At 44.5% G+C, this 26,688-nt stretch overlaps 1 protein-coding gene across 1 annotated transcript in view; it reads left to right on the plus strand.

The window, feature by feature from the left end:
• The window catches only part of SH3RF3 (SH3 domain containing ring finger 3), a 1,248,419-nt gene that overhangs the window by 1,157,426 nt on the left and 64,305 nt on the right, over positions 1-26,688 (plus strand). The window contains exon 9 of the mRNA XM_085622642.1: positions 24,528-24,865. Coding sequence (XP_085478768.1) covers positions 24,528-24,865 — 338 coding nt within the window. The remainder of the gene's footprint in view (positions 1-24,527; positions 24,866-26,688) is intronic.

Raw genomic sequence — 26,688 nt, forward strand, 5'->3', positions numbered from 1 at the left:
AGAAAAAATGTCCCGGGTGATAAGGAAGGTTTAGAAAGAGATATAGGAACTGTGGTAATATCACCATCTTAATCAGTGAAGCTCTGCCTGCCATTGACAGAGGCAGAGCTATCCAGCGTGTGACATTAGCGGTAAGACGACTTATGGCAGTTCCATAGTTGAGGCTGATCATTTCGTCTCTATCCCCGGAAATCTGGACCCCCAAATACCGCAAATCTGTGTCGCACCATGCAAGCGGGTAGTCCAGGGAGAATTTAACCACTGCCGGTGTCAGGGGAAAAAGTTGTGATTTTTCCCAATTAATATGAACTCCAGAAAGTTTCCCAAAGACTATAAATTCACGCAATAAGGGGTTCAGGTTATTATGGGGATCTCGGATATATAGTGTCAGATCATCGGCATATAGCGAGATCAGTATTTGCCGCAAGGGACATTGGAGCGCTCTATCTTTATGATGCTGTTGCAACCTGCACGCCAGGGGTTCGATCGCAAGGGCAAACAAGAGTGGGGACAGCGGGCATCCCTGTCTAGTCCCTCTTGAAATGGGGAAAGCAGGTGAAACCCGACCATTGACAAGCACCCTAGCAGTAGGCCGTTGATATAGCCGCTTCACCCAGGACACAAACCCCGGGGGAAAGCCGATACGGAGCAGAATACCAAAAAGTAGTCCCATTTAACTGAGTCAAATGCTTTGGTAGCGTCTAGGAATATCGCAGCCAATGGGAGATCAGGCGACACATTCTGCACGAAAATAGCGTGATTATGTGAGGTCGCCCTCCAGGGAATAAAGCTCTCCTGGTCCGGCAGTACCAATTTCTCTATCAGGAGGAGAACTCGATTCGCTATGAGCTTCGCCAATATTTTGGTGTCACAATTAAGGAGTGACAGTGGCCTATAGGAGGCACAGAACTGAGGCTCCTTGCTGGGCTTCAGAATAGATGTAATCAGGGCTCCTCTCATGGAAGGAGGGAGCGAGCCACCTTCAAAGGACTCCTTGTATAGTTCCTTTAGTATAGGGGCCAGGATATCTATGTAGGTTGTATAAAATTCAGCAGGGATGCCGCCGAGACCCGGCGTTTTACCAGACTTCTGCTGCATTATTACTTCGCGCACCTCGTCCAGTTCGAACGGGGCACATAGGAACTCACGATGATGATCTTCTAACCACCCCAGTGCAACATCGCCCAAAAACGTCTCAAGCTCTAAAGGGTCCCCGCGCTGTGTTGTATACAGCTTGGTGTAATGGTCTACAAATATAGCCTGTACATCCGCCGTACTCCTGCGCATTTCCCCAGTCGGGTCCATAATTTCAAGGATATAGTTGGAAAATGTGGGCCTCTGTATGGCCTCTGCCAACGCGGGTGACTGGATCGGCAGATAGGATTGAATCCGGGTACGACTCTTCCCTTGGTAATTATCAGACATCAGTTCCCTATTTCTACTGGCTACCTGATTAATCCCTTTATCTAGCATACTAACCGCGTTCCCTTTCTTCTTCCCTTCCCCTCCCCCCCCTCCTACCCCAATTTTGATTGGACTCTTTGAACGTACCCTTACTACGCCCAGGTATTCCTTTTCTTCAACCCCCTTTTCACTTTCAACTCCGGGCTTTTTCTCTTATTTCTAATCCTACCTTTCTCCTTCCCCCTTTTAGCACTCTTTTAAATTATGACCATTGTCCTGATGATGGCCTGGAATCAATCAGGCTGAAACGCCGTCGACCACTCCCAGCAAAGAATTTTGGCATTGCTGTGGTCAATTTAATTTGTTCATTGAACAAACTAGACTGTATATATATAATTTCTTTGACCACATTGTTAATTTATTACTTTTTCGCCGTTCACGCTGCCTTTCACCCTTGTGTCACTGCGCCGTTCACTTTCACTAGCACGCCCAGTGCTCACTTGAGTGTTTTTGGTCATTTGTACCTTTATTGTACTGTAGTGCTGTAATAACTACCTACAATATAAACCCCCTTTTTCGGCCATAGCTAAATCGGCCAGAATCCCCACCTCTGGGCCGGAAGCTCCGCCTCCGGCCCGGAAGCCCCGCCTCCGGGCCGGAAAATCCGCCTCTGGGCCGGAAGCTCCGCCTCCGGGCCGGAATTTCCGGCCCGAGTGCGGACGTAAGTTTAGTAGTCGTAAATCCATTCTGTGAATAGCAAAAGTACTAAGTTCATTCTGTGAATAGCAAAAGTAGTAAGCTCATTCTGTGAATACCAGAAGTACTAGGTGCATTCTGTGAATACCAGAATGGTACTAAGTTTAGGATTTAGTCTTAAGTTTGTTCTGTGAATCGGGCCCTATGTGTTTTAATTATTTTATGCAATGAATTGGGTTATATTAGTTGTTTAAATAATTTATATATAATTTTAGCTCAGTCTTTATTAACAATAGATTTTTTATTTAATTTTTATACTGATGCAATAAAATGTCATATTTATTATTTATAAAAAGAATGATTTGTCATGTTGGTTTAGATTTTGTGATACTTTTTTGGGAATTTGGTAGATTATTTTTTATTTTATAATATGCTTTCGGCTCTTATTTCTAGGTGCTCTACTCTCCTGTTATTTATGAAGAGTTAGACTTTAAATTGTAGCATTTCATGCATTCTTTTGGTTTGTTTGCTAAGTTAAGGGGCAATTTGGCAAACATATTGCTCCGTTCATAGAAGTTGGTAGTTTTGCTATTTCTGTAAAGTTCTACAAATTTATAGCATGTCGGTTGGGTTCTGCCTAGAGCAGAGTGGAAGTTATTGAGCCATCCTTCACCTGCGGTGTTTATTTTGGCTTCCTGTGCCAAGTTGCTGTCATAGACATTCCACCATGGTATTTGGAAATTGAGTTGGCATCTGAGTCCAGAGCAATACAATCTTCCAACCCAAGAGTCTTCGAAATAATCCATTATGAGGCTTAGTTTGTCTTCATTTTGTTGGTAGAAAGGGCTTTCTGTTAGTAAATTGTAGTGGTTAGCTACCTCTGTGATAGGGACATAGGCTACTGCTATCATTTTCTTTATTACAAATGCAAATTGGCTGTTTGTAGAATATTCTACTCTTAGGGCCTGATTCCGAGTACGGCAGTCTTGAGACCACCATACCATCGGTGGTGGTCTGACCACCGCCTCCTCATCGGTCCAACCACCCAATTAAGACAAGGGCAGTCAGACCGCCACAAGACTGCTGCCACCGCCAAGATCCTGGATACTGACGGGGCAGCGGTGGGAAAGCAGAAGTCTCTTGTGGCAGTGCCGATGCCGGCACCACCGTGCATAATCCAACCTGCGTTCCCACCGACCTTTTCATGGCGAGGACCCCGCCATGAAAAGGTTGGTGTAAAGGCAGGGAAGGGGCCCCAAACAGGGCCCCGGGGTGATTTAGCCAATTGGACAAATTGCATGGGGGTACATGTTGTGCCTCTCTCTGCTTGCAGTGTCGTGCATGCACTGTGTGCCATGCACGACACGGTGAATGGTACACAGTACACTGAAATGTAAGTGGCACTGCCACGGCAGCGGCATATGCTTGAGGCTCTCTATGAGCTGAAGCATGCCGCCGCCATGGCACTGCTGCCACAACACTGACAGCCCGGCGGTGTACTCAGAAGAATACGGTGGTTGAGATGCTGTCAGCGTGGCAGTGTTCTCCTGACTGCCGCAATGGCGGTCCGGCGGTCAGACCACTGATCTCAGAATCTGGGCCTAAGTGAGGATTGTTGGAGGTGTCACCATATGCTTTCATTGATATTATAGTAACAGCCTTGAAAGGCTGTGGGGAGGTAAACTTTTAAAATGGTTTAATTCATTGCTTGGTCAAAGTGTATAATTATTTTGTTAGGTAGTAGGTATTTGTTTTATGTTTAATGTGATTCAAAACTTGCAGTAAGTGCTTCCCTGTTTATTTGGTAGTAGGGCATATAAAAAGGACATTTGTGTTCTGATATTCACCATGTATGGAGTATATCTGAGCGAATGGTTTGGGACATATTTTGATGGTCCCAGCCATCATCCAGGCTTGACAATGTCCTAGTTTTAGTACGTTATTTGCTGTGGAGAATATTAGGATTTGTTTCTCATTGTTTAGGTTGCCATATAAAAGGATAGGGTACTTATTATGTGTCATTGTTAAATGTTCAGGTATTTTGGTGTCTTGGTACCTTCTAGGGGCAGGAGGAGTATCACTGATGTTTTTTTTGGTTCATGCAATTATATGTTTTAAAGTGGTCATAGGTGGTAGTTGTCTTGTAATGTGTTCGAGGACTTTAGGCAGTATATCTTTAAGGTATTTGGTTATAGGTTCCTGGGAGCTAGTGCTTGCCTCTCTTATGTCCTGGAATACCTCCCTTACTTCTATTTCTGTCACATTTGAAGGGTGGGTGTGCTGTCTTACATGAATTACATCTTCTTTTTTAGCTGCCCTCCTATAGCATGCATCAGAATAATATTTGGTATATTTCCAGTTTATATTTTCTCTTGATGCACTTTCTTGGCTGTAGGTGAAGCCCATGTAATTTAGTAACTGCTTTCCTTATGCAGTGGTACATATTTTGCTGTCTCAGTCATTTTATCTATTAGTAGTGCAATAGTATAAATATATATAATATTTTAAAGTGTGTCTGTTTGTTATTTACATGTAAAATTATGCAACTAATTATATATTGAATACTTACATGTATGTTCTGTTTAGATGTTTCACACTGTTTTGCGGTTTTTCCGTTGGGGTGTTCTAATGTGAAGCAGGTGCTACCTTTTCTGGTAGATGAAAATAACATTTTTTATTTAAGTGTTAATTTGTTGTTAGTTTGTAGAGGTGAAGATCATTAGGTTTATTTTTACTCACTGTTTGGGTGAGTTTATAGTTTTTATTAATTTATGTATACTTACTTTGTTATATCTTTTTGCTGGTTTGTGTTAGTTGGTTTTTCTGGGAGTTTATCACTTTTCCAAGTCATAGTGCTTTTTTTCTAGGAAGTCTTTGTAGAGAGATAGAAGTTGGAGGGTGTGTTATTCATTATTTGCTAATTTACATTTTTGAGTTCATGAACAAGTACGTTTTAGTTTAAATATAAGTTTTACTTACTTTGCTAGGTAGTTGTTGAGATGAATATATTACTTCTATAATGGTCTAGTCAAAGAATCTGGCAGAGTTCCTCGTCTTGCAGTGTTTGTGCTTTTTCCGAGTATTTAGTTGTTTAAATTATTGTGCCTTTATATTAATTTGATTGTTTGTCTGATTTTATTGGTTAAAGTTGTTTATACTATAATTTCATTGATTTGTTCAGTTTTATGCAGACTTTTTTTTAACAGTCATGTCCTTCCATGTTCAATGCTAATTTAGGTTTAATTTATTTTATGGTATATAGTTTGACAGTTTTGAATATATATATGTGTATATATATATATATATATATATATATATATATATATATATATATATATATATATATATATATATATATATATATATATATATATATATATATATATATTAAGTTGTCTAAATGTTTGCAGTTACTACTACTATTAATTTGAGTTGTATTGTTATGATTTTAATTATGTAGTTTATTTGGGGTGAATGATAAATATTTTGGTGTTGTAATATATTTATGTTTAATTTAAACACATGTATAAAATGTTTCAGGTTTATTTCAAATAATTGCTTTATGTAAAAAGGTTTTTTTTTAAAAATATTTCCTACTAATAATATAATTATTTTGGCGATAGTACTGTAGTTCAATATTGTGTGAATCAATATTTTTAACATATAGTTTTATTTGAAGGTGACAATATTTTTGTTTCTGATATTTATGTTTTTGACATACGCAAAAATTGATATTTTTAACAATCATATTAGAGTGTTCGGTATTTGTGGTCTTTACTAGTTAAGTATAGGAAGTTGATATTTTTCAACTGATATTTATTTTCTGATATTTTTGTGTTTCGATATTGTACGCATTGATATTATTTCAGTTATCGCACTTACGACCCTCTCACTATGTTCCTCTATACTGATGTAAATAAACCATGCATTGATATTACAGTACTGAGACATTCACAAAGCTTGACAGGCAAGGCTATCCCTGAACTGTGATGTCCTGGAAGCCGTGCACTATCTAGGTCCCCTATACCTCAACATCTGTATCAGTTTCCACACCCTGACCAGAAGCCTCCGGTCAGCTGGTCTTTTACTTACACACAACACATCCCCTCTAATGCAAGGTTTGTGCTGGCGGTGGAGCATTCTCATACCACCATCCTAAAGCTTGGAACAACCTCTGTCTACACATCAGAGCTGCCTCATCAGCCCTTGAATTAAATTCCACAAGAGACTGATGGCTTGGCTCTTTAGCTAGTTTTCAGACACAGCCAGCACAGCACCCCTTATCAGCGCCAGGCTACCCTCCTGGGTGAGTTGTGTGCTCTACAAGTGCTCAAAACATAACACCTGTAGTTATTAGTATCACTGTAATGAGACATTCGCTGAGTGTGTGCAAATACATCTCTAATTTAGTTTTAAACTTGAACTGGTATCAAACTATGAGGACATCCACAAAGCTCTCTCAGTGCCCCTTCAGTAGGAATGGTAAAACATGCTAGCAGTAGCAATAGAATGCAGGGTAGGAGAGACTCTGTATAGCTACAAACATCAGCAGCAATACTCAAGGGCAGCAGCGGGACAACTGGATGTGGGAAGAATCTACATTAGAGCAGCGACAACAGAATTCACACTGACCACAGCACGACTTTCAGGATCTCATCAAAGCATCACTGACAGCAAGGCAGATGTGCCACCCAAACACTCGGAGAAGTAAGCACTTGCTGCAGAGATCTGTATGTAAAACCTACATGCCATTAGTGCATAGCTGTTTAGTGGAAGTTGGGAATTTCACTGCTGCCATGTGTTCTGTGCCAGTTCTACTTGTGGGACAGAAGCTACTGATGCTTTTTCTGCACTTGTCATTTTTTTGAGTTTTATATTGGCTTTATTTCAACTTTATAACAGTTATTAAAACACAGAATACAGATTTAAAATAAGAAATGTATTGTAAAGTTATGTGTTCACGGTTTGCAATCACAAGATGTTAATAAAAGCTATTGTAGTCGATAGTATGATTACATTTTTAAGAGACTAGAGATTACAGGAAATGCGGGTTGGCATTCACATGACAGAAACAGAGTATAATTATTATTTATGAATATATTGCTTATAAATTCCAGGATAGGGATTTGGTTAAAGAAAAGATAAACAGTTGGAGGGACTGGTCTATGTTAATTACATATGCATTGCTCTACTTTAAATCAAAAGAAACACACATAACTTTTAAGTATGTTTGCTACATTTTAATTAAATATTAAAAAGCTAGTGTGAGTGGTGGTTTTAATTTTGAGGAAAAATTATATTTGTAAGTTAAATTTATATATTTTAATTTATTTAATAAACATTTAATTTTCTGATTAATGTGATGTAACATTGAATTGTTATAGCTTTAGGGTAATTAAAAATTATTTTAAATTAATGTTTTTATTTTACAATGAAATATTTTAAATATATTTGAAAGAATTAAACGTAATTTTTTTTCCATGTACTTTAACATAAGGAGCTATCTGAACTAGGGGGTGAAGACATGAACGTCTACAATTTAGGGGCCGATTCCGATGTCGGACGGACTCAGGTCCGTCCGACATCGGTCAGGAGCCGTAACCGACCGACCTGCTGTCATCTGTTACGGCCCTGCTAGTACGATGCGACCGAACATGGTTCGGTCGCACTCGTATACAACACAATGCAGGCATGCATTGGAGCGGAATGCATGCCTAAATCGTTGAAAGCAGGGGTGCAGTTCATCCCTGCATTCTGTGGGCGGCAACCCAAATGGTGCCTGCCACGGGGTGCAGGGATCCACAGAGGGGCACCATAGGAGCCCCCAGGCTGCCATTCGGCAACCTCGCACCCATGGGGGCCCCACTGGGGGCCCCCAAAGACAGTTTACGACTGCCTTTTCGTGCCGGAAAAAACGTCATGAAAAGGCAGTGAAAACCTGCCATCGTACTCCCTTGGTCGCAAAGAGTACCGAGGGATTTCCGGACGGCGGACGAGCTCTCCGAGCCTGTCGTCCGCAATCCGGAAATCCATGTCGGATTCCTTTCCGACCGAGCCCATCAGAATGGCTCGGTCGGAAAGAAATCCGGCCAACATGATCCGAATCGGTCGGAAGGGCTCTGACCGCCGGTCGGAGCCCTTCCGACCGAAATCGGAATCGGCCCCTAAGTGTAAATCTGCATTCAGAATTTGTGAATTGCAAAAACAGTGTAGACTTTCACCTAGGTGCAGGAGTAGAGTAGTAAATTTTACTTTGTGGATACAGCCCTCTGCATTAGGATAGCAAAGAAGGTGGTTTTGCAGGCTTTGAACATGATGCAGGGAAAACTGAATTTGATTCTGGTATGTAAAGGTTGACAACAATGCTGGCATTGCTCTTTTTGCAACATATACTTTGTGTCGATTACATGTGGTGGTCCTGGAAATATTTATTCCTTCAGGCCCAAGGCTCAGTAGCATGATTTTACCATGGATTATGTAAAATCTCCTACAAAGAATACAAATGGGTTGGAAGAAAGGTGAATTGGTTGCCCCTATGAAACAAATTAAACAAAGCAATGCAAGGGGGGGGATTCAGTGGTCCACAGGAGAAACCCAAGCTTAGTTTTACGCATGCCCATGATGTCTTCACCTGTTAAAGTCAGTCTAATCCCAGAATGGCCTTCATCTGCATAGCTTACATTTCCATTGTCACCTCTTTCCGTCCTCTCCAAATGTCACTTCCCCCAAAGGCGCTGCCATCAGGTCTCTTAAATCACTCAACCATCAACCTCACAATATTTTCTAAGATCTGAAAACCTTACAAAACCAGTAGATGGAGGATCAACTCATCTACACTTGAGGGTCACTCAACAAGTCAATCATGTCCTCTGATCAAGAGACTTAGGGCAATTGCCACTTGCCTCTCTAAGTGGGAAGGCAGGCAGCAGAGGTGTTACTTAAAACTCTCAGGCTCTTTTCCCTCAACAAAGAATTCACACCCAACTTCTTTTACTATCCCCCCACTTGGCAATCACTCCACTACTCAACTTTCTGCTCGCTCCACCTTCTCCCATTCCTTTTCAGTCACTCCTCCCTTGTTCCTCTCTTTTCCTTTCTTGTTCTGTTCTCTCCGTAAATTAACATTATGTGTATTTGTGAAGTGCTTCTTTACACCAAGGGGTTTCCTAAAGCCATAACCAATGTTTGCTCTTGCACATGATACTCACTGTATCAATCGTAGGAGAATGAAAGCCTGAATACTCCCTGTGACTGTGTGGTGAAACTCAGATCTCTATAGTAGATGTAGTGTTCTGCTGAGCCATCAGACTTGGCAGTCCTTTTTCAGTTTCTCACTCCTGCTCTCTCTCCTCTATCCCTTTCTTTTAAGTCATTCGTCTCTGTCTTTTTTCTTGCTGTCCCACTCCTTATTCTTTTCCACGCTCACCCTTTCGCTCCTGCTACCACTTGACCTACACTCCCCTATTTCCTTCTCTTCCCTTCTCTTACCCATTTTTCCGGTTCTCTCCTCCTTCCTTACCTTTTACCTTTTGTCCTGTCCATCCTTTTCTTGATCTCCACATTCCACCCATCCATTACACTATTACACTTCTATCCATTCTATTTTTCCTCTTCCTCGTCTGTCTCACTGTCTTCTCTTCCTTCCTGTCTCAATCTCACCATCCTTCCATTATTTCCATTGTCTATGTCCCTCTCTTTCTTTCTCATTTCTTATCAACTTATTTTCATTCTTCCCTTTCTTGTTTTCTCTTTCCTTTCTTCTCTCCCCTTTTCTTCTCAGAGTTTCCAAATCCCTCTTTTGTTTGATCTCGTAACCCCCCCCCCCCATTGCTTCTCTTCCTCCCATTTCCTACCTCTTGACTTCTCTCCTGTCTTCTTCTGGTTCCTTTTCCTTCCTTATAATCTCTCCTTTTCATTCATCTTCTCTTTGTTGGACATTTCATCCCTGCCCCCTCTTTCATTTCTCCATGTTTCTTTCATCTTGTTCTTTCCTCTTTCTTAATGTCTCCTCTGTCTGTTATCAACTTCCACCTCTTCCCCCTTCTTTTTGGTTCTCTTTCCTCTCTCCTTTCCCGTTCTTGTTTCTCCTCTTCATCTCTTCCCTTTTCCTCTTTCTTTTTCTTCTACATTTCCCTTTCTTGTGTTCTTGTTCTGGCTCTTTGTCCTACCTCTCCCTTTTAATCCCCTCCTACTTACTATCTACACCTGGGACCCTATCTCACTCCACTTCATCGGAGATTGCCACAACTTATACCATATGGCAATATATCCGACAACATATCATGCAGTATCTTATAAAACCGCCCCACATCTCTCCTAATTCAAAATAATACACTTCTACAAAACTCTGCTATACACTACATCCTTCACCCTTTCACCTGCTCATCCTTTCACTATCCTCTACCTCTTCCACAGACTACCTAAAACAGGCCCCTGACAACTCTTTACAAGAGAAGGGAACACCATACCTTATCTCTTGACACTTAATCCTACAACATTCATTCCATCTCTTAATAATAGTTCACTTTTATTTCCATAAATCGCAATCCGACACTGACACTTCCACACCCAGCTACTACACACTACACAACACCAGCCCCAAACACCATTTCATCAAAAATAAAAAAACACACCAACCATAATATACCAGCTCCTCTATACTACAGAATACAAACAATAAAACTCAATACACAAATGAAGAAAGGCCTGCTAGTTACTCCCACCTCCTACATCCCCTCCATATCATCATAGACTGCTATAAATCAATCCATAACATGTCATATCAGCTTACTGCAGAGAACACCAAACTTCATCCCTGGTCATATCACACAACACTTCACCCACTCCCTAAACAGGACTCCACCTAATACTACATCTCACCATACACCAATATGCCACTCATAATGTATGTCACTCTGATAATCTTCACCCCAGTGCCTTCTGTCTCTGGCCCAGGAGAGCTGGTGTATGCTAAAGGGATACGGCTACCCCATATGGAACCACATGCTATGGCTCCTCTGCAGAAATTGTGCACACACTCAGGATTTGCTGTTGTTTTTTTATTTCACGTACAGCAAAAAGTGAACCTGCCACATTTTGATTCCTGAAAAAAGCTTTGCTCATGATAGGTGCCATTTTGGATAGATTGCATTATATGCCTCATAGTGAAAAACAGCGAAGACAGACTGGTGCACATAACATCATAGTCTATCCTCTAAGTCAGGCAAATGTACGCAAGTATAACAAATTCAGGATGTCAAAATTCTCTTGACTCAATGATACTGAGTATATGACTTCAGAGTTTTCAATGATAATCAGATTTGCGTGTTAGTTATTTGGTGATCCTAGACCCTTGGGGCCATAAGGAATACTATGATGTTTTATATTCGAGCTACATATGCAAGCTGCACATCTGCCACATACATACAAATCTGTGGGTCATATTTACGAGAAAATGTCGGAGTGCGGAGCTGTGCCAAATTTGGCAGCGTGGCACTCCGACATTTTCAAAACACAGGGATGCACAGTATTCACAAGAACACGGTGCACCCCTGTGTTTTCCCTAGCGCTGGCACTAAATTTAGCTGCCAACGCAGGCTCCTTTGCACCACAGGGAAAGGGTGCCTGCATTTCAGGGAATGATTGTTCATGTGCAGGAAGGGGCATAAACAATCACTAATGGCGATTTGTTACTTCCATGTGTGCTGCACAATGCAGCACACATAGAAGTAGCAAATCTTCATTATTTAATGATTGGGTAATAAAGGTATCCCTTCCTGCACATAAACAATCAGTAATAGCATTTTGCTCTTTCTTTTCACAATTGAAAACGCAAAAATGAGGGGAAATAAAAGAATTTTTCCTCGTTTCGCCATTCTAATTCCTGCTCTTGCATGGTGTTAGTTTTTTGGCTCTGCCTCAGATTTACACCTCCTTGTGAATCTGGGGCAGCATCAGAAGCAATAGGTGTTGCGGTGGAATGCCCACGGCAACAAACCTTTGCTTGTCCTTTTCACGCTAAGTGATGCATGTAAAGGGGCCATATTTAGAAGGCAATGTTAAGCCACAAAAAGTAGCTTAACCCCGCTTTGTAAAAGAGAAGGGCATTTCGCCACCAGAACATTGCTAAAAGTGACGTTCTGGTGGTGACATCCCCTTGTAAATATGCCCCTGTGTTTTCGCCCTCTAGTCAGCCCTTCATTCAAATAGGGAAAAGTTGACTTTACCCGGTATATCTCTGAAGAACTTATTTCTTCTGTTTGTGATGCCGGAATCTCATTATGGTGTTTTTCAATTAAACTCTCATTCCTAAGTATCTCCCAATACTTAGTAATTTTCATCTTGATAAATATATGACTGCTCTGAAAAAGCGGTGATTAACCCAGTGGTGTTTCATTGTTGAACAGGAGTGCTTACATCAATTTGCCTTTCATGGTCCAATTTGTATAGTCAACCCTCCCTCCTTGAGTGTATTTACTTTGTTCCCCGCTATTCGTAACACTGTCTCTAAATGTTCTCTCAATCTGAACCATTGTAAGGTGTGATTCTTAGCTACCTCACACCTCACTGGTACTATAATTCCTTTTGGTTCTCATTAACTCCCCACATGAAATATTTAATTTAAATGTTGTGCTGCCAACAACTCCTGACGCAAAACTACTACAGGATGCGAATTACAAAACCCCACAGGGGACACTAGAGGAAACAAAACACTGGGTACAGTGAAGATTGTGTTCCAGGGACAATGGAGAACCACAAGTTGAGTCTGATCTGGAAACCACCATACAGAGACAACTCACTCCACACTTATACAGGTTAGTTTGCAGTATTGCAAGCCACCCCCCTTATGCAACACCTCCATAAGGATAAAACTCGTTGTCTAAACAACCCACTCATAATAACATAACAGGGAGAGGTGTGGCGTAGCGGCCAGAGCAGATTACTCCAGAGCGCGGGGCTCACGGTTTGATCCCTAGCGGCATCTCAGCATCATGTGACACTGTGCAATAGCTCACTTAATCTCCCCGATGGCCCCCAGCGCCTAGATACCCTCAAGGGTGATAAGTTTGTGCATTACAAGTGTGCAATTAATTTGAACTAATTAAGAACCAAACCATGGAGAAGCCTACTGGTAGACTCACAATCTGCAGACCAGTGTCGGTACAAAGCGCCAAGAAGCCATTAATTGGCAAACCATCTATACAAATACATAGTAACATCAGGGTCAGACTGCCCATCGGGCGATCAGGCAGTGTCCGATGGGCTGGTCTGAGAATTCACTGTGTTGGCCGTTTTTTAGGTCTCGCCTGACCCAGCGCATGCACTGGTCTAGTGAGACATTTTGTGAGGGCTCCAAAAAGTGCTACCAGGCTAGCCTAGAGCTACAGTGCATGTGCGCGGGCGCGTGCGTCGCGCTTTACCCCAATTACTTTCACTTTCGCGGCCGCTTTGATGTTTGATCGCGATCTCTTTCGCGGCCCCACGGCCGCTTTGATGTTCTCCGTGAGGCTTCAATAGATTGCAGCAGTTAAAACAAGCATTGGCATTGCCAATAGGTCTCGCTTTTGGGACCTTATAAGTGTTTATTTATGCAACTGTTGCATGGCTAAACACTTATAAGGTCCCAAAGGCGAGACCTATTGGCTATGCCAATGCTTGTTTCAGCTGTTTGTGGGCCTGTTTTATGGTTTGCTGGCCCTTTTTTTTATTGTTGATTAACCTGATATTAAAACAAATATTGCCTGCAGCAAGCTCAACCCCTTTCAGTCTTCCATACCTCGCAAAACTACTTTATCAGGTTGAAAATTGCCCCAATTTTCAAACACGTACCATATTTTTAGCTATTTTACTAATGGCGGCCGCCTTTATTTTGGTGCCCGGGCCAATTTTCTGTCCCAGCCCGACCCTGAGTAACATATCATAAATGTTGAAAATAGTGTCCTTAGAATGCTATGTGCCTCATGATTATCCGAGACCACTTTTTAAAGAGTGTTTTAGCTCATTTACTCAAGTTCTTACGTTATAAATAGCTACAAATTACTCTTAAATGATAAAAGTCCCTGTTCACCGAACAATACAGTGATTCGTCAGGCAGCGGTACGCAATCATTTCTTTTGAAACGCGATTTCAGAATGTTCTGTTCCAATGTTTTACAATGCACATCTGCACCAGCGTGACAACCATTCAGGAAACTAGGCACAACTTTGCAACTAATGTAACTTACTTTAGAGAAATGATGACAGCCGCAATTAATGCTACATATGCAAAGGGACTGAAATATTGCTCGCCAGTAAATACAAGGCTCACAGGCAAAGGGTCAATTCCTACAGGATATCTTAAGTGCTGGTGATGTGAAGAAAATTATTAGGATTGCTATTACATCCTTTGAAGGATGAATTTTCCATTTGGTTATATTCTGATTTTGGGTTTGGTTAAATCATTGTTTTTGCATTTGTTTATCCTTGTTCACTGTGTTATGTACCTATGGCTCGTGGTGCTGCTTTGTAGTTTGTAATTTTGGAACTTGCTCATGCAGCGCGATTCCAGGTTAGGGTATGACTATTGATCACTTCCTGTCCTCGATTCCGGGGTATGGTATGGTAAATGTTACCGTGGATTTTAGGTGGGAGCGTCTACCTTGTATATCTTAAAACGAATGCGACGCAGCCGATTCCGACAAAAGCGAAAACAGGCGCATCCCAACGAAAAGTGGCACATCTGCCTAGATACGTCACCTTGTAAATATGGAGCAAAGAAAGCGCCGCTTCTCTCTTAGCAGTGGCACAAGATTTTTGTAATTATGCCCCTATCTTTACATTAACCTTGCTTTACTGATAGACTATTAGTGCACCTTTTCACTCTGTTGAAGTTTCTATCTTTCAGGTTCTAAAGGTCAAAGGTCAGCTGTTTTTTTGTTTTTGTGTGTTTTTGAGTGGGGGTTATTTTGCATAAGGAAAGAATATGACAGCGTCTCGGAATGTCACACAGGCTAATTAATTTTTTCCTGCACAGTAAACCAAGTAAAACATGGAAACAGAGCTCTAAAAAACAAACTAGTTGCTATTGATGAGAACAAATTTGGACAAGAGAAGAAACAGCGTTTCCCATTAAACTCTCAGGGTGTTGAAGGGCTTAAAATAATTGGCTATTTACCTGAGATTAAACCTACGCAGAACCCTTGGTAAGATGGGATAAGTACTGTGAAGCAATTAAAAGGCTGGAAACCTTTAATATATGACCGGTACATGCACTTTTTTTTTTGAAACTCAATAAACAGATTCTGAGTTTTAAAAAAGGTTGAAAACGCATTTTACAGAAGAGCCGGGAATCGCAATGGAAAGACATACTTTTTTTTATCAAGGAAACATGTTTGTCAAGAATAAGTATATGAACCTGTTGCTGCATTAAGTATTTTAAAAGCTTCGTGCAAATTTGACGGATAAACAGATCTATACTTACTAAATTGTGGTAAACTTTTATTCAAAGAAATTATATAAGGCGGTATTATGTTGTAGAAATTCTAATTAGGACAAAACTATTGATATTGCTAATGCCCAATCATCTAAAACTCTTTTATTAGATTGTGTTGTATTTCAAGTTCTACTTGTGAATGTGACAAATGAATAAATGGAAGATGATCAGAAGTTAGGGATAAAAGGGTTTACACACACGGGGCCATATTCTCAAGGAGCTATTGCTGAGTTATCGGCACCTTAACGCAGCCAAATTTGCGATAAACTTACCACCCCAGTCACAAGCTGGTGCTAACAGCCGATAACACCAGTTTCCCTGCGAGAGCATCCTCAAAAAACATTGCAACAGATGACCCTGGCAACTATCGCTAATGAGATGCAGAGTAGGCGTTCGCGAGCAAAAAGCCGTGACAACACCACTCCGCAACATTCACAACGACCAGCCACATTGGCGATAAGAACACAAAACATTCGATAAGGCGCGTTAGCACCAGTAAACTAACACCTGCTCAGACCTGGTGCAAAGTCGGACCACAGCCTGCACCACAAAAGCAAGCCCAGCCCAGAGCCACACCTGAAAAACAACAGATGCCATGGAGCCACTGAACCTGCGTGCCGGACACCCAAGAGGGCCACAACACCCACCGCCACCACCCACAGAAGCCCAACCCCCAAAAGACCACCCCCCCGGACCACCACAGAGGCAGCGCAGACAAAGACAGTGGACCCCTAGGAAACGCACCAGCCTCACAGAACCAACACCTGACAATGTCATTGCCCACTACAGGCCCAAAAGGACAACCATCCTACGCATCCTGACCATCATCGCCCAACAGGCTGATGGCACCAACACAGCGGACAACCAACATCCCACCCCATACAAAGCTGCTGGCTGTGCTGTACCTGTTGGCCTCTGGCACCCCCCAACTATCCCCCGCCAGAGTCGGAGGAGTCTTACAGCCAGCCAGATCCAAGTCCCTCTCACCTGTCCTGGACATCACCATCAGCCTGGTACCCCAGTCCCTTTACGTCCAACACAATGCGCAGGATACGCTGGAGACCAATCAAGGACCATACGCCATAGCTGGATGCACGCACATGTTGGGGGCAATCCACAGCACACATGTCATACCTGTGCCCCCTGGTGACACAGCACACAATCACCACAACAGAAAGCACACGTCTCACATCAATGTGCAGGCAACATACGAACACTGTGGAATCTCCACCAATGTCGTCGCCAAATACCCAGCCAGTGTGCATGATTCCATCATCTTCCGACAGTCCAACTTCTACCCGCGCTCCAAGGATGGCACAAAGGGAAACACACAGACCCTTGGCAAGACCCAAATGAACACCCCACACAGCTTAACTCCACAATCATGCAACTCACAACTCTGGCAATGCACATGTCACAAAATCACATACAACATGCAAAACATCATGCCCACCCACCAGACATGACAGAACAACTTACTATGGTAACCTGGGCAAGCCGTGAGCATGAGCCATCAACGGCATGGCACCTCAGCCACACAATAGCGGAATGAGGGGAGAGGTGGGAACCAGGCATGTGTGAAGGAGGCAGGAGAACCATGATTGGGAAAGCACACCATGCCAAGAGTGGCGGAGATGTGCTGGACCGACCGCAGTATGCAGAACACACCCATATCCATGGGGACATACACCACTGGTGTATGGAGTGTAGTGGACAGTGGACGCAACCATGTCACCCCAGCCAGTTGGGGAGTTGGCGGAAATGTTGCCTGTTACGTCCCCCCTGTATGCGTGAGCGGAGTGGGATGGCCCGGCATACGCCAGGCCAGCTTAGGGGTGTGAATAAAAAGCACGTAGCCCTGGGCGTGGTCCTCTTCCGGAATGCCCAACGTCTCTGCCAGGGCGGCACATCTCACCCTGCCACGAGGCTGACACCGTCCTCGTGAGCGGATTTGCCAGCGTTCCTGTGTGCCTGCTGTACCCCAGCCCGCTGGACCCCGAACCCGTCAGGCCTTCCCCTGCGCAGCCAGGCCACACTGATCAACAGCTGACACCGGCGTGGAGGGCCCACCACGTGCCGGCGCAAGCTCCAAGCCCGAAGCCCGCGACCATGGCAGCCTCCTCAGACCATCACGGCCTCCACGACACAGGCCCGCTTTAGTCCTTTCTCGTTGACGTACTCTACTGCTCCATCCGACCTACACTACGGTCAAGTAGGTCACACATTTGGAACTGAGTCTTGATTACACGATGGCAGAGTACATATGTTCATTGCAGATTTTACATCAGTGTACTCCCTTCGACGTGGTGCCACCAACTCTGTGCATGGCATGCTCACGACACATGTCTGTTGTCCCCTGCTGACTACTGCTTCCGGCCTACATTACGGACAAATAGGTCACACATTTGGAACTGCGTCTTGATCATGCATTGTCCGTGTACGCACAACAATGAAGATTCTACTTCACTGTACTCCCTACGATCAGGTGGCAGCAACCATGTGCATGGCATCCCAATGACATGTGGCTGTGGGCCCATGCTGACCGCTGCCTCCAGCCCACGCTGCGCGCGAGTAGGTCACACATTTGAGACTAATGAAGAGTTTATTTAACTGTACTCCCTTCGATGTGGTGACAGCAAGTATGTGCCTGGCCTCCCAACCACACGTGTCTGTGGGCCCAAGATGACTTCACCATCGGCCTACACTGCGGTGCAGCAGGCCTCACGCCAATCCACTCCAGTACGTACCAGGCAGGACATGTCATCGTCGCTGACTGAACTCTCACTCGGCTCTGGTGCTTTTGCCTCAGTCAACCACAAGTCACCCCCAAATGTCATCTCAACGTCGTGTGTTAGAGTTCAAGGAGGGGCTTGCTGAAACACATCTGACCCTTGCTGACCGCTGCCTCCTGCCTACACTGTGGTCGAGTAGGTCATACACAATTTTGAATTCAACCTTGATTTATTTATCGCTGACTTGATGTCATTGTACAGGACTCATCGCAGACTGTCACTGAGTCTGTCCCCCAAGACCCATGGACACTTTCTGGTTGGACTTTGGTGGCGACTGAGTCCATAGACTTGGGGTTGTCGTCGCCATCATGTCGGTGATACTGACTTTGTGGCGAAAACGATGCCGTGACATTCCACTCCTCCATTTGCTGCTTCCGGACAGCTTCCACCCTCTGCTTCATGCCCTGCAGGACAGCTTTCACTGTCCCCAGCAACCCTCCGCAACATACACCTCGCACATTGATGAGGACCCGCTCAGGTCGCATGGCCCATCTGACTGCACCGCAAATCACCGTCCCATTGCTGGGTGCCTGTGCCGGCTGCAGTGCATCCGGGGCCACTAACTCTGTGCTGGTCAGGTCCGGGACACATACTCCCGAGATATTGGATGGCCACTGGGTGTATGGCCTTAGGGTCATCAACGCCATGTGTCTGTGGCCCTGCGCGTTCAGCAGCCTCCGGCCTCAACTGCGGCCCATCAGGGCCCACACATCAAATCGAGTCGTGACCGGCCCGGACGTTGCATCACCGCCGGAGGCACACACCACCACCGCAAGGAGCACCTCCAACTGCCATCTGCCAGAGTCGAAACGGTGATCCTGACAGACTTACGGAGTTGCTCACACCTGTCGTGGATGCCATCATCGGCCTGATACTCTGCTCAGCACTCCAGGTGCCACTGACTCAGTGCACCGCAAGCCATCGTCCGTTACTGATTGAGTTTTGTGCTGTGGAGAGGTTGCGCAGCACTGTCATCTCAAGCAGTGTGGGAGACCAGGGACGTTGTTGAGGAAGATGATGCAGGTCTAACACACCCCACTGCATCTGCATCAGGAATATCTCGAAGGGACACATTCCGAGACCTGTTCTTCACATGAGCACGCTCTTCTCTAGTGTCCCAACCATAGTGCACTGCAACTCACGGACACTTCTGTTTGCATGTTTGGTGTCCTCTGGACTTTCTCCGGCTCCCTCCATGTTGCTCAGCAGTTGACTCTGTTATGCAGGTGTTTTCAGTTTCTTTTGCACTGGTGTCCACTGTTCAAGTGGTTGCCAGCACCAAGCATTCCGTGCGTGCTGGTTTACACTCACCCCACACACATTCAGCACTGCCAATAAAGGGGCCGGGCGCACGTGCCCGTAGCCAGTTCAACATGATATATGCATGTGTCCCTGTGGTCTTGTTGTATGCATGAGGGCCCAAGTTGGTTCAATCATAAATTGAAGGTCACACATTGCCTCAAAATATGCAACCGCGTAGTTGCGATGATTCAAATAAAGTACGCAGCCGCTGGATCAAGTGAAACGTTAGCAAGACAAAAGTATATACCAAGCAATTGCAATTAATTAATGTTTACAATGTCTATGCTTGTATGAGGCTATGTGGATGCTGTGTGGCAGTGTAAGTGGGTTGCGAGGCACCAACCCACTTACACTGCGATGCAACGTGTCAAAATCTGTTAAAGACATTATTTGGAACCTTTACTGTTTCATTCACATGTGGTCTTCATGTTGGTAAACATGGACTGCTCATTGCTTTACTTTGCCTCTTGGCGAATGAAATTGTTTATGGACATTGTGGTTTTTGTGTTTGCTTGGCTGCCTGGCAATTTTGACACGTTTCATCTGCGAGACACATGTCTTCCCACAACAGAATCAATAGCCACTTGGCGTTCATGTTTGTAATTCACGGATGGGGGAAGCTGGCCCAAAGTGAGCATTACCAACATGCTCACATGGGTTTTTGACACCTACCACCATTGGGAACAGTCCAGCCCGAACTACCAAGCGAGGTCCTCCCTGGACCGGAAACAAGCATCCTGGGACCGGTTTCAGGGCATCACTCTTCATCAGCCAGCCTAGCTTGAATCCAGTGGTGTAGTGAGCACAGGAGCCATGTCTGGGCATAACCTTCTCACTTAGGGCGACAGATGCAAAAGAAACAATTGATGGATGGAATGCTGACAATGCAAACATTCACCCCCAGTCACAAGGATCTGGGTTTAATCCATCATTCTTTTGCTCACCACACCACCCCAGTTTGGACCCAGCTATATGCAAATCAGTCTTGACCCTGTTCCTTGTGGGAACAGTCCAGTCCGAACTGCCAAGCCAGGTCCTGCCTGGACAAGAAACAAGCATCCTGGCACCGGTTTCAGGGCATCACCCTTCATCAGCCAGGGTAGCTTGAATCCAGTGGTGTAGTGAGCACGGGACACACATCTGGGCATGCCCTTCCCACTTAGAGCGACATATGCAAAAGAGCAGAGCAGCCCCACCCGCCCGCCTCCAATGTCCGAAGGAAACATAAAATGGTAATAACTTTTATTACCATTTTGTACTTTAGACCAGGAGCAGCTCTTCCACTCGCATATGTAAAACTTATATATATTTCATATCCATTTTATTGTTTCACATTAATAACATCAACAGTTAAGCGATACACAATAAGCACAGATATCTGCAGCACAGTCTTGGTACAGGAGAAAGAAATACTCAAGCATAGCATATGTTTGTGCAGCAATAGTGTGTGCAGTGGAGTAGAGTGGGGAAGGGAGGTCACTCATCAGTAAGTGTGGTGTGCGGAGTCAGGGAGCACATAGCAGTATTAAGGTACCCGAAGGCACAAGCAAAGGTAAAAGAGAACTCCTGGGACCCTGGTGGTGCATCCCATAACAGTGGTTTTCTTAGATTCCTCAGTGCAAAAGGATTGTAAGCCCAAATCTCGTGTATCCTTCTTTCCAAAAATGGTTGGCATTCCACTCATGGCAGACCAGTGTCACTTTTGGCTTCTATATTTTCTATGTAAGTATCTCAATTTTCACCTCCCATTACAGCCACACCCTTATCACGAAGGGTGCGCAATACACCAGTTTCCCCATTCGCCCACTGTAGTAATGTGTTCAACCATTTAGTGATGTTCGGAACTGTGGGCACCTTCCATTGCATTGTGATTTGTCACTTGAAGAGCACAAACGTAAGACCAATAAATCTGTGCCAGTGTTTCTCTCCTTTGGCTGTGGGGCGTAGCCTGAGTAGACAAGATTCAGGGGTGGGAGTCAGGGCATGATTCATCAATATCGCAGTGGTGAAAGTTAGCTCAACCCAGGCCAAAAATAAAGGAGGGCAATCCCAGACCATATGATAAAACTCAGCCTCTGCAGTTTTGCAGCAAGGGCATTCGGGTGTGGACATCGGAAACTAACGCCTTATGCGTTGGGGGAGATAGATATGCCTGGTGTACAGAATTAAATTGCGTGAAATGGAATCTAGGATTCCGAGATACTTCCTTCACCTGTTGGAGAGCTCATGCCCAGGTTTTAGCAGTCAGTGGTTGTGGGGGCACATCAGTCCAGCAAGCCAGCGCCTTCCTCACCTCTGCCAGGCCAGCAGTGGACAGTGCCATATATAACATCCAGAACGTACAGTGCAGGATAGGCGAGTGGGGTGGTTTTGTGTCACCCACTCCACAGGTGGTCTTCACTATGTGGTGTATGCAGGGGCGTAACACAGACCCCGCAGCCCCCGCGGTGTGGGGGGCCCCCCAAGCTCCAGGGGGCCCCCTCAGCACAGCACTCGGGCTGCAGAGCTCCTGTTTGAGCCCGGAGGGGGCCCCTCCACGTGTCTTGCAAGGAGGCCCCCTCGAGTTTCGTTACGCCAGTGGGTGTATGGCTCAATAAGTCAGGAAGTCGGATTCAGCTATATTATACGTATCCATAACTTTGGCATAAGACATCAGGGCCCCTTCTTGAAAGAGATTTCTTGAACATACTATTTCGTCCGCCTTTCACGGTGTCATATCAAGGCAGTCCTCCAATGCACGCATACCTGGACCTGGTTTAGGAGTAGGATTATGCACATAGTGGTTACCAGATACGAGTACTACAAGAATTGAGTAGGTTATTCTGAATTGCAATGTAACTTCATTTTAATGGTCTGTTCTAACCACTGCATTGAAGCTCCCTTGTATATTCAGTGCAGTTTGTCTTGCCTAATAACTCGTTGGGATCTTGCTTAATTTGGTCCTATCTAAAGCACTGTCGCTCATGGGGTCTAATCCTCGCTATATAAAACTGGAAATAAATAAAACATAAATAAATAGTCTTTGTGCATAGGGAAAATTCACTTTTTCATATGGGCCAATGTCTTCTGAGATAAGATATAGATCTACTTGTAAAAATCTTTTTCTTCTGGATAAAACTTGACAAATATGGTGTTGCTAATGAGCCTCTTTGAAGTGTGAAACATATGAAAATTGAATAACTTATTGTTGTGGTCATTTTTAATATACTCTCTGTTTAAGAGGGTCATGTTTAATTGGCAAGAAGCTTGACACCTGTCCTACTCTCTTAGTACCTACTCCCATAGTTACGTAGGCTACACCTTTTATGATGGTTTCATAGTTACCTGCGGCGGCGTAGGGGTGCGGTGGGTGCGGGCCGCCCCGGGCATCATCACTGAGGGGCAGTGCTTTAAATGGGCCGGTACTCACCGGTACTGAGTACCGGCACTTCTCAGTTTTCTTCCCCTGAGTACCGGAACTTATTTTCGGGCAAGGGGAGTACCGGTGCTCCACGAAGCAGCAGGGCTCAGGCCCTGAAGTACGGGTACGTGCAACAGATGGTGCGTGTTGAGGCGCTGCTCTGGCTGGCAACAGGCAGCCTGTGTATTTCTGCGCTGGGGTGCTCCTGCAGTGTTAGGTTCTCATCAGGCGAGCAAGCCCATTGGGATCAAAGGGCTTCAGACACCCCACCCCCCTCCCCCATCGTGTGGCAGCCCGGGATGAGACAGCTTAACGGGCACGCACACAGCCGCACCCGAGTGCTTCACAGTTCTTTAAAAGACCAATTGCTTTTTATCGAGGCTTTGTTGTTTCTCACCCCTTCTTGAGCCCCTGCATCTCTGCTGCCTATTGCTGAAAGAATTATCCCCCCCCCCCCGCTGAAATTTGACTCTAGTTGCGGCTCTGGTTCTCATTGGCATCGCAACAAGAATGAGGATATGGTCAGAGGTGCTGAGAGTGGAACTGAAGAACCAGGGTCGAATCCCGACGTCCGCTCATCATCCTGTGGTTCTGGACAGCTCCCTTAACCAGGGGTCTTAAAAAAGTAAGCTTTAATGCAGATGTTCTGATTGTATGTAAATCGTAAATGCCCATGGCCCAAATTCGGGCAATATCAAACTGCCAAAAATTAGGCTCTGCATGTATGACATAGAAGCTAATGCTTGCCATGTCTCTTATGTAAGGAGCCAGTTTGAATTTGCGCGAATTTTGGGGCATGGGCATTTAAGCGCTTTACATGACAATCAGAACATTTGCGTTAAAGCTTATGTATGTGGCTATTATTAAATTCCTGGCTCACAGACACGCTCTCAGGCACGCCCCTAGACACGCCCCTAAATACCTACCCAGTGTAATTAGTGAGTAGGGGCACTTCTAATTTCCAATTTAAAGCACTGCTGAGGGGGGTAATAAAATGGCAAATATATGTGTTTTAAACACGTATTTTTGCCATTTTGTCAAGACAGGGGTGACAAGAAATGTTCTGCACCGGTTTCCACCTGACCTTGCTTCGCCACTGGTCACCAGTGCTGATAGCCCTTCCCCAACACTTCTTAGGCCACATTCAATGCTGCTTAAGCCACTCCCCGCATAGATGTGTATCGTTATGTACCGCTCGAGGGCCTCCTTGCTTTTCAATCCATTTGCCAAGCATTGCTTGTGTAAAAGTTTCCTCTTGTGTTTTTTAAATTCACTGACTTCTTCTGAGAATTCTTCCTGTGTTTAAGGAGTGTTCTTTTTTGTTATATATTTGTTTTCACAAAAATAAATTGAATGCAGGTCTGAGAGCAGCGTTATTTTTGCAGTAAAATGGATACGTCTTATGCGTTTTTTCTGCGTAGGCAGAAGCGATCAAATAACATATTTTTATTTTTGCCTTTTAGAAAGAGAAGAAAAGTGGACTGTTGAAGCTTTTGGCGGGATCGAGCAAGAAGAAGTCGCGCACCCCACCCTCTGTGTCTCCGACCCACGAGCCTCACCTGGCCGCAGAAGATGTCGCCGGTCACGGGGCCGTCGGACCGCAGATCTCTTCCCTGTCCAGTCACGGCCGGGCGGGCTCGTGTCCTATCGAGAGTGACATGCAGGGAGCCATGGGGATGCACCCGCTGCACCGGAAGACCGGCTCTTTGGATCTGAATTTTTCCATCCCCTCTCCTGTCAGACAGGCCTCCTTGACGATGGCGGCCGTGCGTCCAGAGCCCAAGCCCTTACCCCGGGAACGGTAAGTGGAAAAGAGATGTCCTGCTCAAAAATACATACCAAAGATGTTCTCTTTCCTTAGCTGGTGCAAAACGCTATTGAAATCTCACAATTTCCCTAAATTCTGAAACTATTTGCTTAAAAATGTTACTAAGCATTGTTTCATAATATGCCGTTTTATAATAATATGAGAAAATAATAAACCTTTATATTGTTGTTCAGTCGCTCCGCCTGTGGAATAACATCTGAGTGTACATATAAACTCAATTGTGCTTTTTCAGTGCTCATTAAATACTTTTATACATTACAAGCTAAAAGTCGTGCCTCCAACAACTGTGGAACAGTAGCAAACATAAGTAATCATCCCTACATTCGGGAGGACCGGAAGCAGCCGCATAGGACTCAGGAGGAATACATTTCCTGTCATTAGTGGACAAACAGGATTTTTCTCCTCCCCCTCCCCCCATGGGGCAAGTAATCCTTACAACTAGGGCTTTACCGTTGGAAGCCATTTAGGAAGCGGAGAGTGGCCTTGGCCACACCCGCGCAGTGGTAGTATCTTGCCACCAGTTGGTAAGAACGGAGCCCCCTGTTTATTTAGGTCCTGATGAATGCCTTGGACCCAACTGGGCCGACACGGCAGAAACATGTTGACCACCCACGAGACGGTTAGGGGACACTAATCACATCATTCACCGTCCTATGCTTTTAATATCATATAGTTATCAGTCACATTAAAATAGCACTTCTGATAACCATAATGATTTTTAAATCCACTCACAATATCACGGGCCCCCACTTAGTTATTTAGAAGTGCATCCCTGTCGTCAGGTGTATGCCCGCCCTCTATCAAACGAAGGTTTTAGAGGGCGAGGACTGGCCGATGATGAAGCATGACACCAGGTGGTGTGTGGGACCAGTCCGTTACTTTTTGTGAGATGCCCACACTCACGACGTTCTTGTAACTATATTTGGGTCATCACACTAGGAGCGGCTTTTTGTGGTAAATATTCAGTATTGGAGGCTGCCAGCTCCTAGAACTCCATGCCTCTTGTTCCCCCCTCCAAAAATAAAGTGGAGCCCCTTTTGTGATTAGTTTGACTACAAGTACCACACATCAGGCATTAGACTACAAGTCATGACACACAAAATATAGGGTAGCAATATTCATGGGAAAAATGTAAGAAAAAGGGAATGGAAAGAAGGGCACAACACAGTTGTGGACGAAAACCCTCACTCACCCGAGGGTGACATGCTTCATCATTGGGTTCCTCCAACACACGGGGACCGCAAGGTACTCCGTGTGGGCTACGACTTACCCGAGAGGGAAGGAGCTGGAGTGCAAAGCATGTGTCGAATCTACTACCTCAAGGGGGCAATGAGGGGCAGAGTGCAAATCAAATATAAGGGTGTATTAAAACTAACTACGTAGGGGCAACAACTTTATTCTTCCATCCTACGTGATAGTGGATAAAAAGCAAGTGATGTAGGGTTATGGATGTGTACCCTATCTTGTGGTCAACATGTTTCTGCCTCAGTGACAATTAAGTTCAGGGCATTCATCAGGACCTGTATCTATCAGTCAGTCCACTAGCAATATAGTGCAAAAATAATAATTGTAAAACTATAAGATTGATAATTAATCCTCAACTCTTGACCATCAATCGTTGTTTCAATCAATACGATCAGTCAGAAGGCTCTGCAAGAAATTAATCAAAACATCATATCAATCGGGTTGAGCTTTCACCAATGTGTACCATCGCCCCTCCACTCTAAAAGTGCCCAGTAAGGTAAAGAACTGTTACCTAAAAGTCAGTGTATATGGTCCAACTCAATCATCTACGA

This window comes from Triturus cristatus, chromosome 8 (assembly GCF_964204655.1).
Source record: "Triturus cristatus chromosome 8, aTriCri1.1, whole genome shotgun sequence".
Taxonomy (NCBI): domain Eukaryota; kingdom Metazoa; phylum Chordata; class Amphibia; order Caudata; family Salamandridae; genus Triturus; species Triturus cristatus.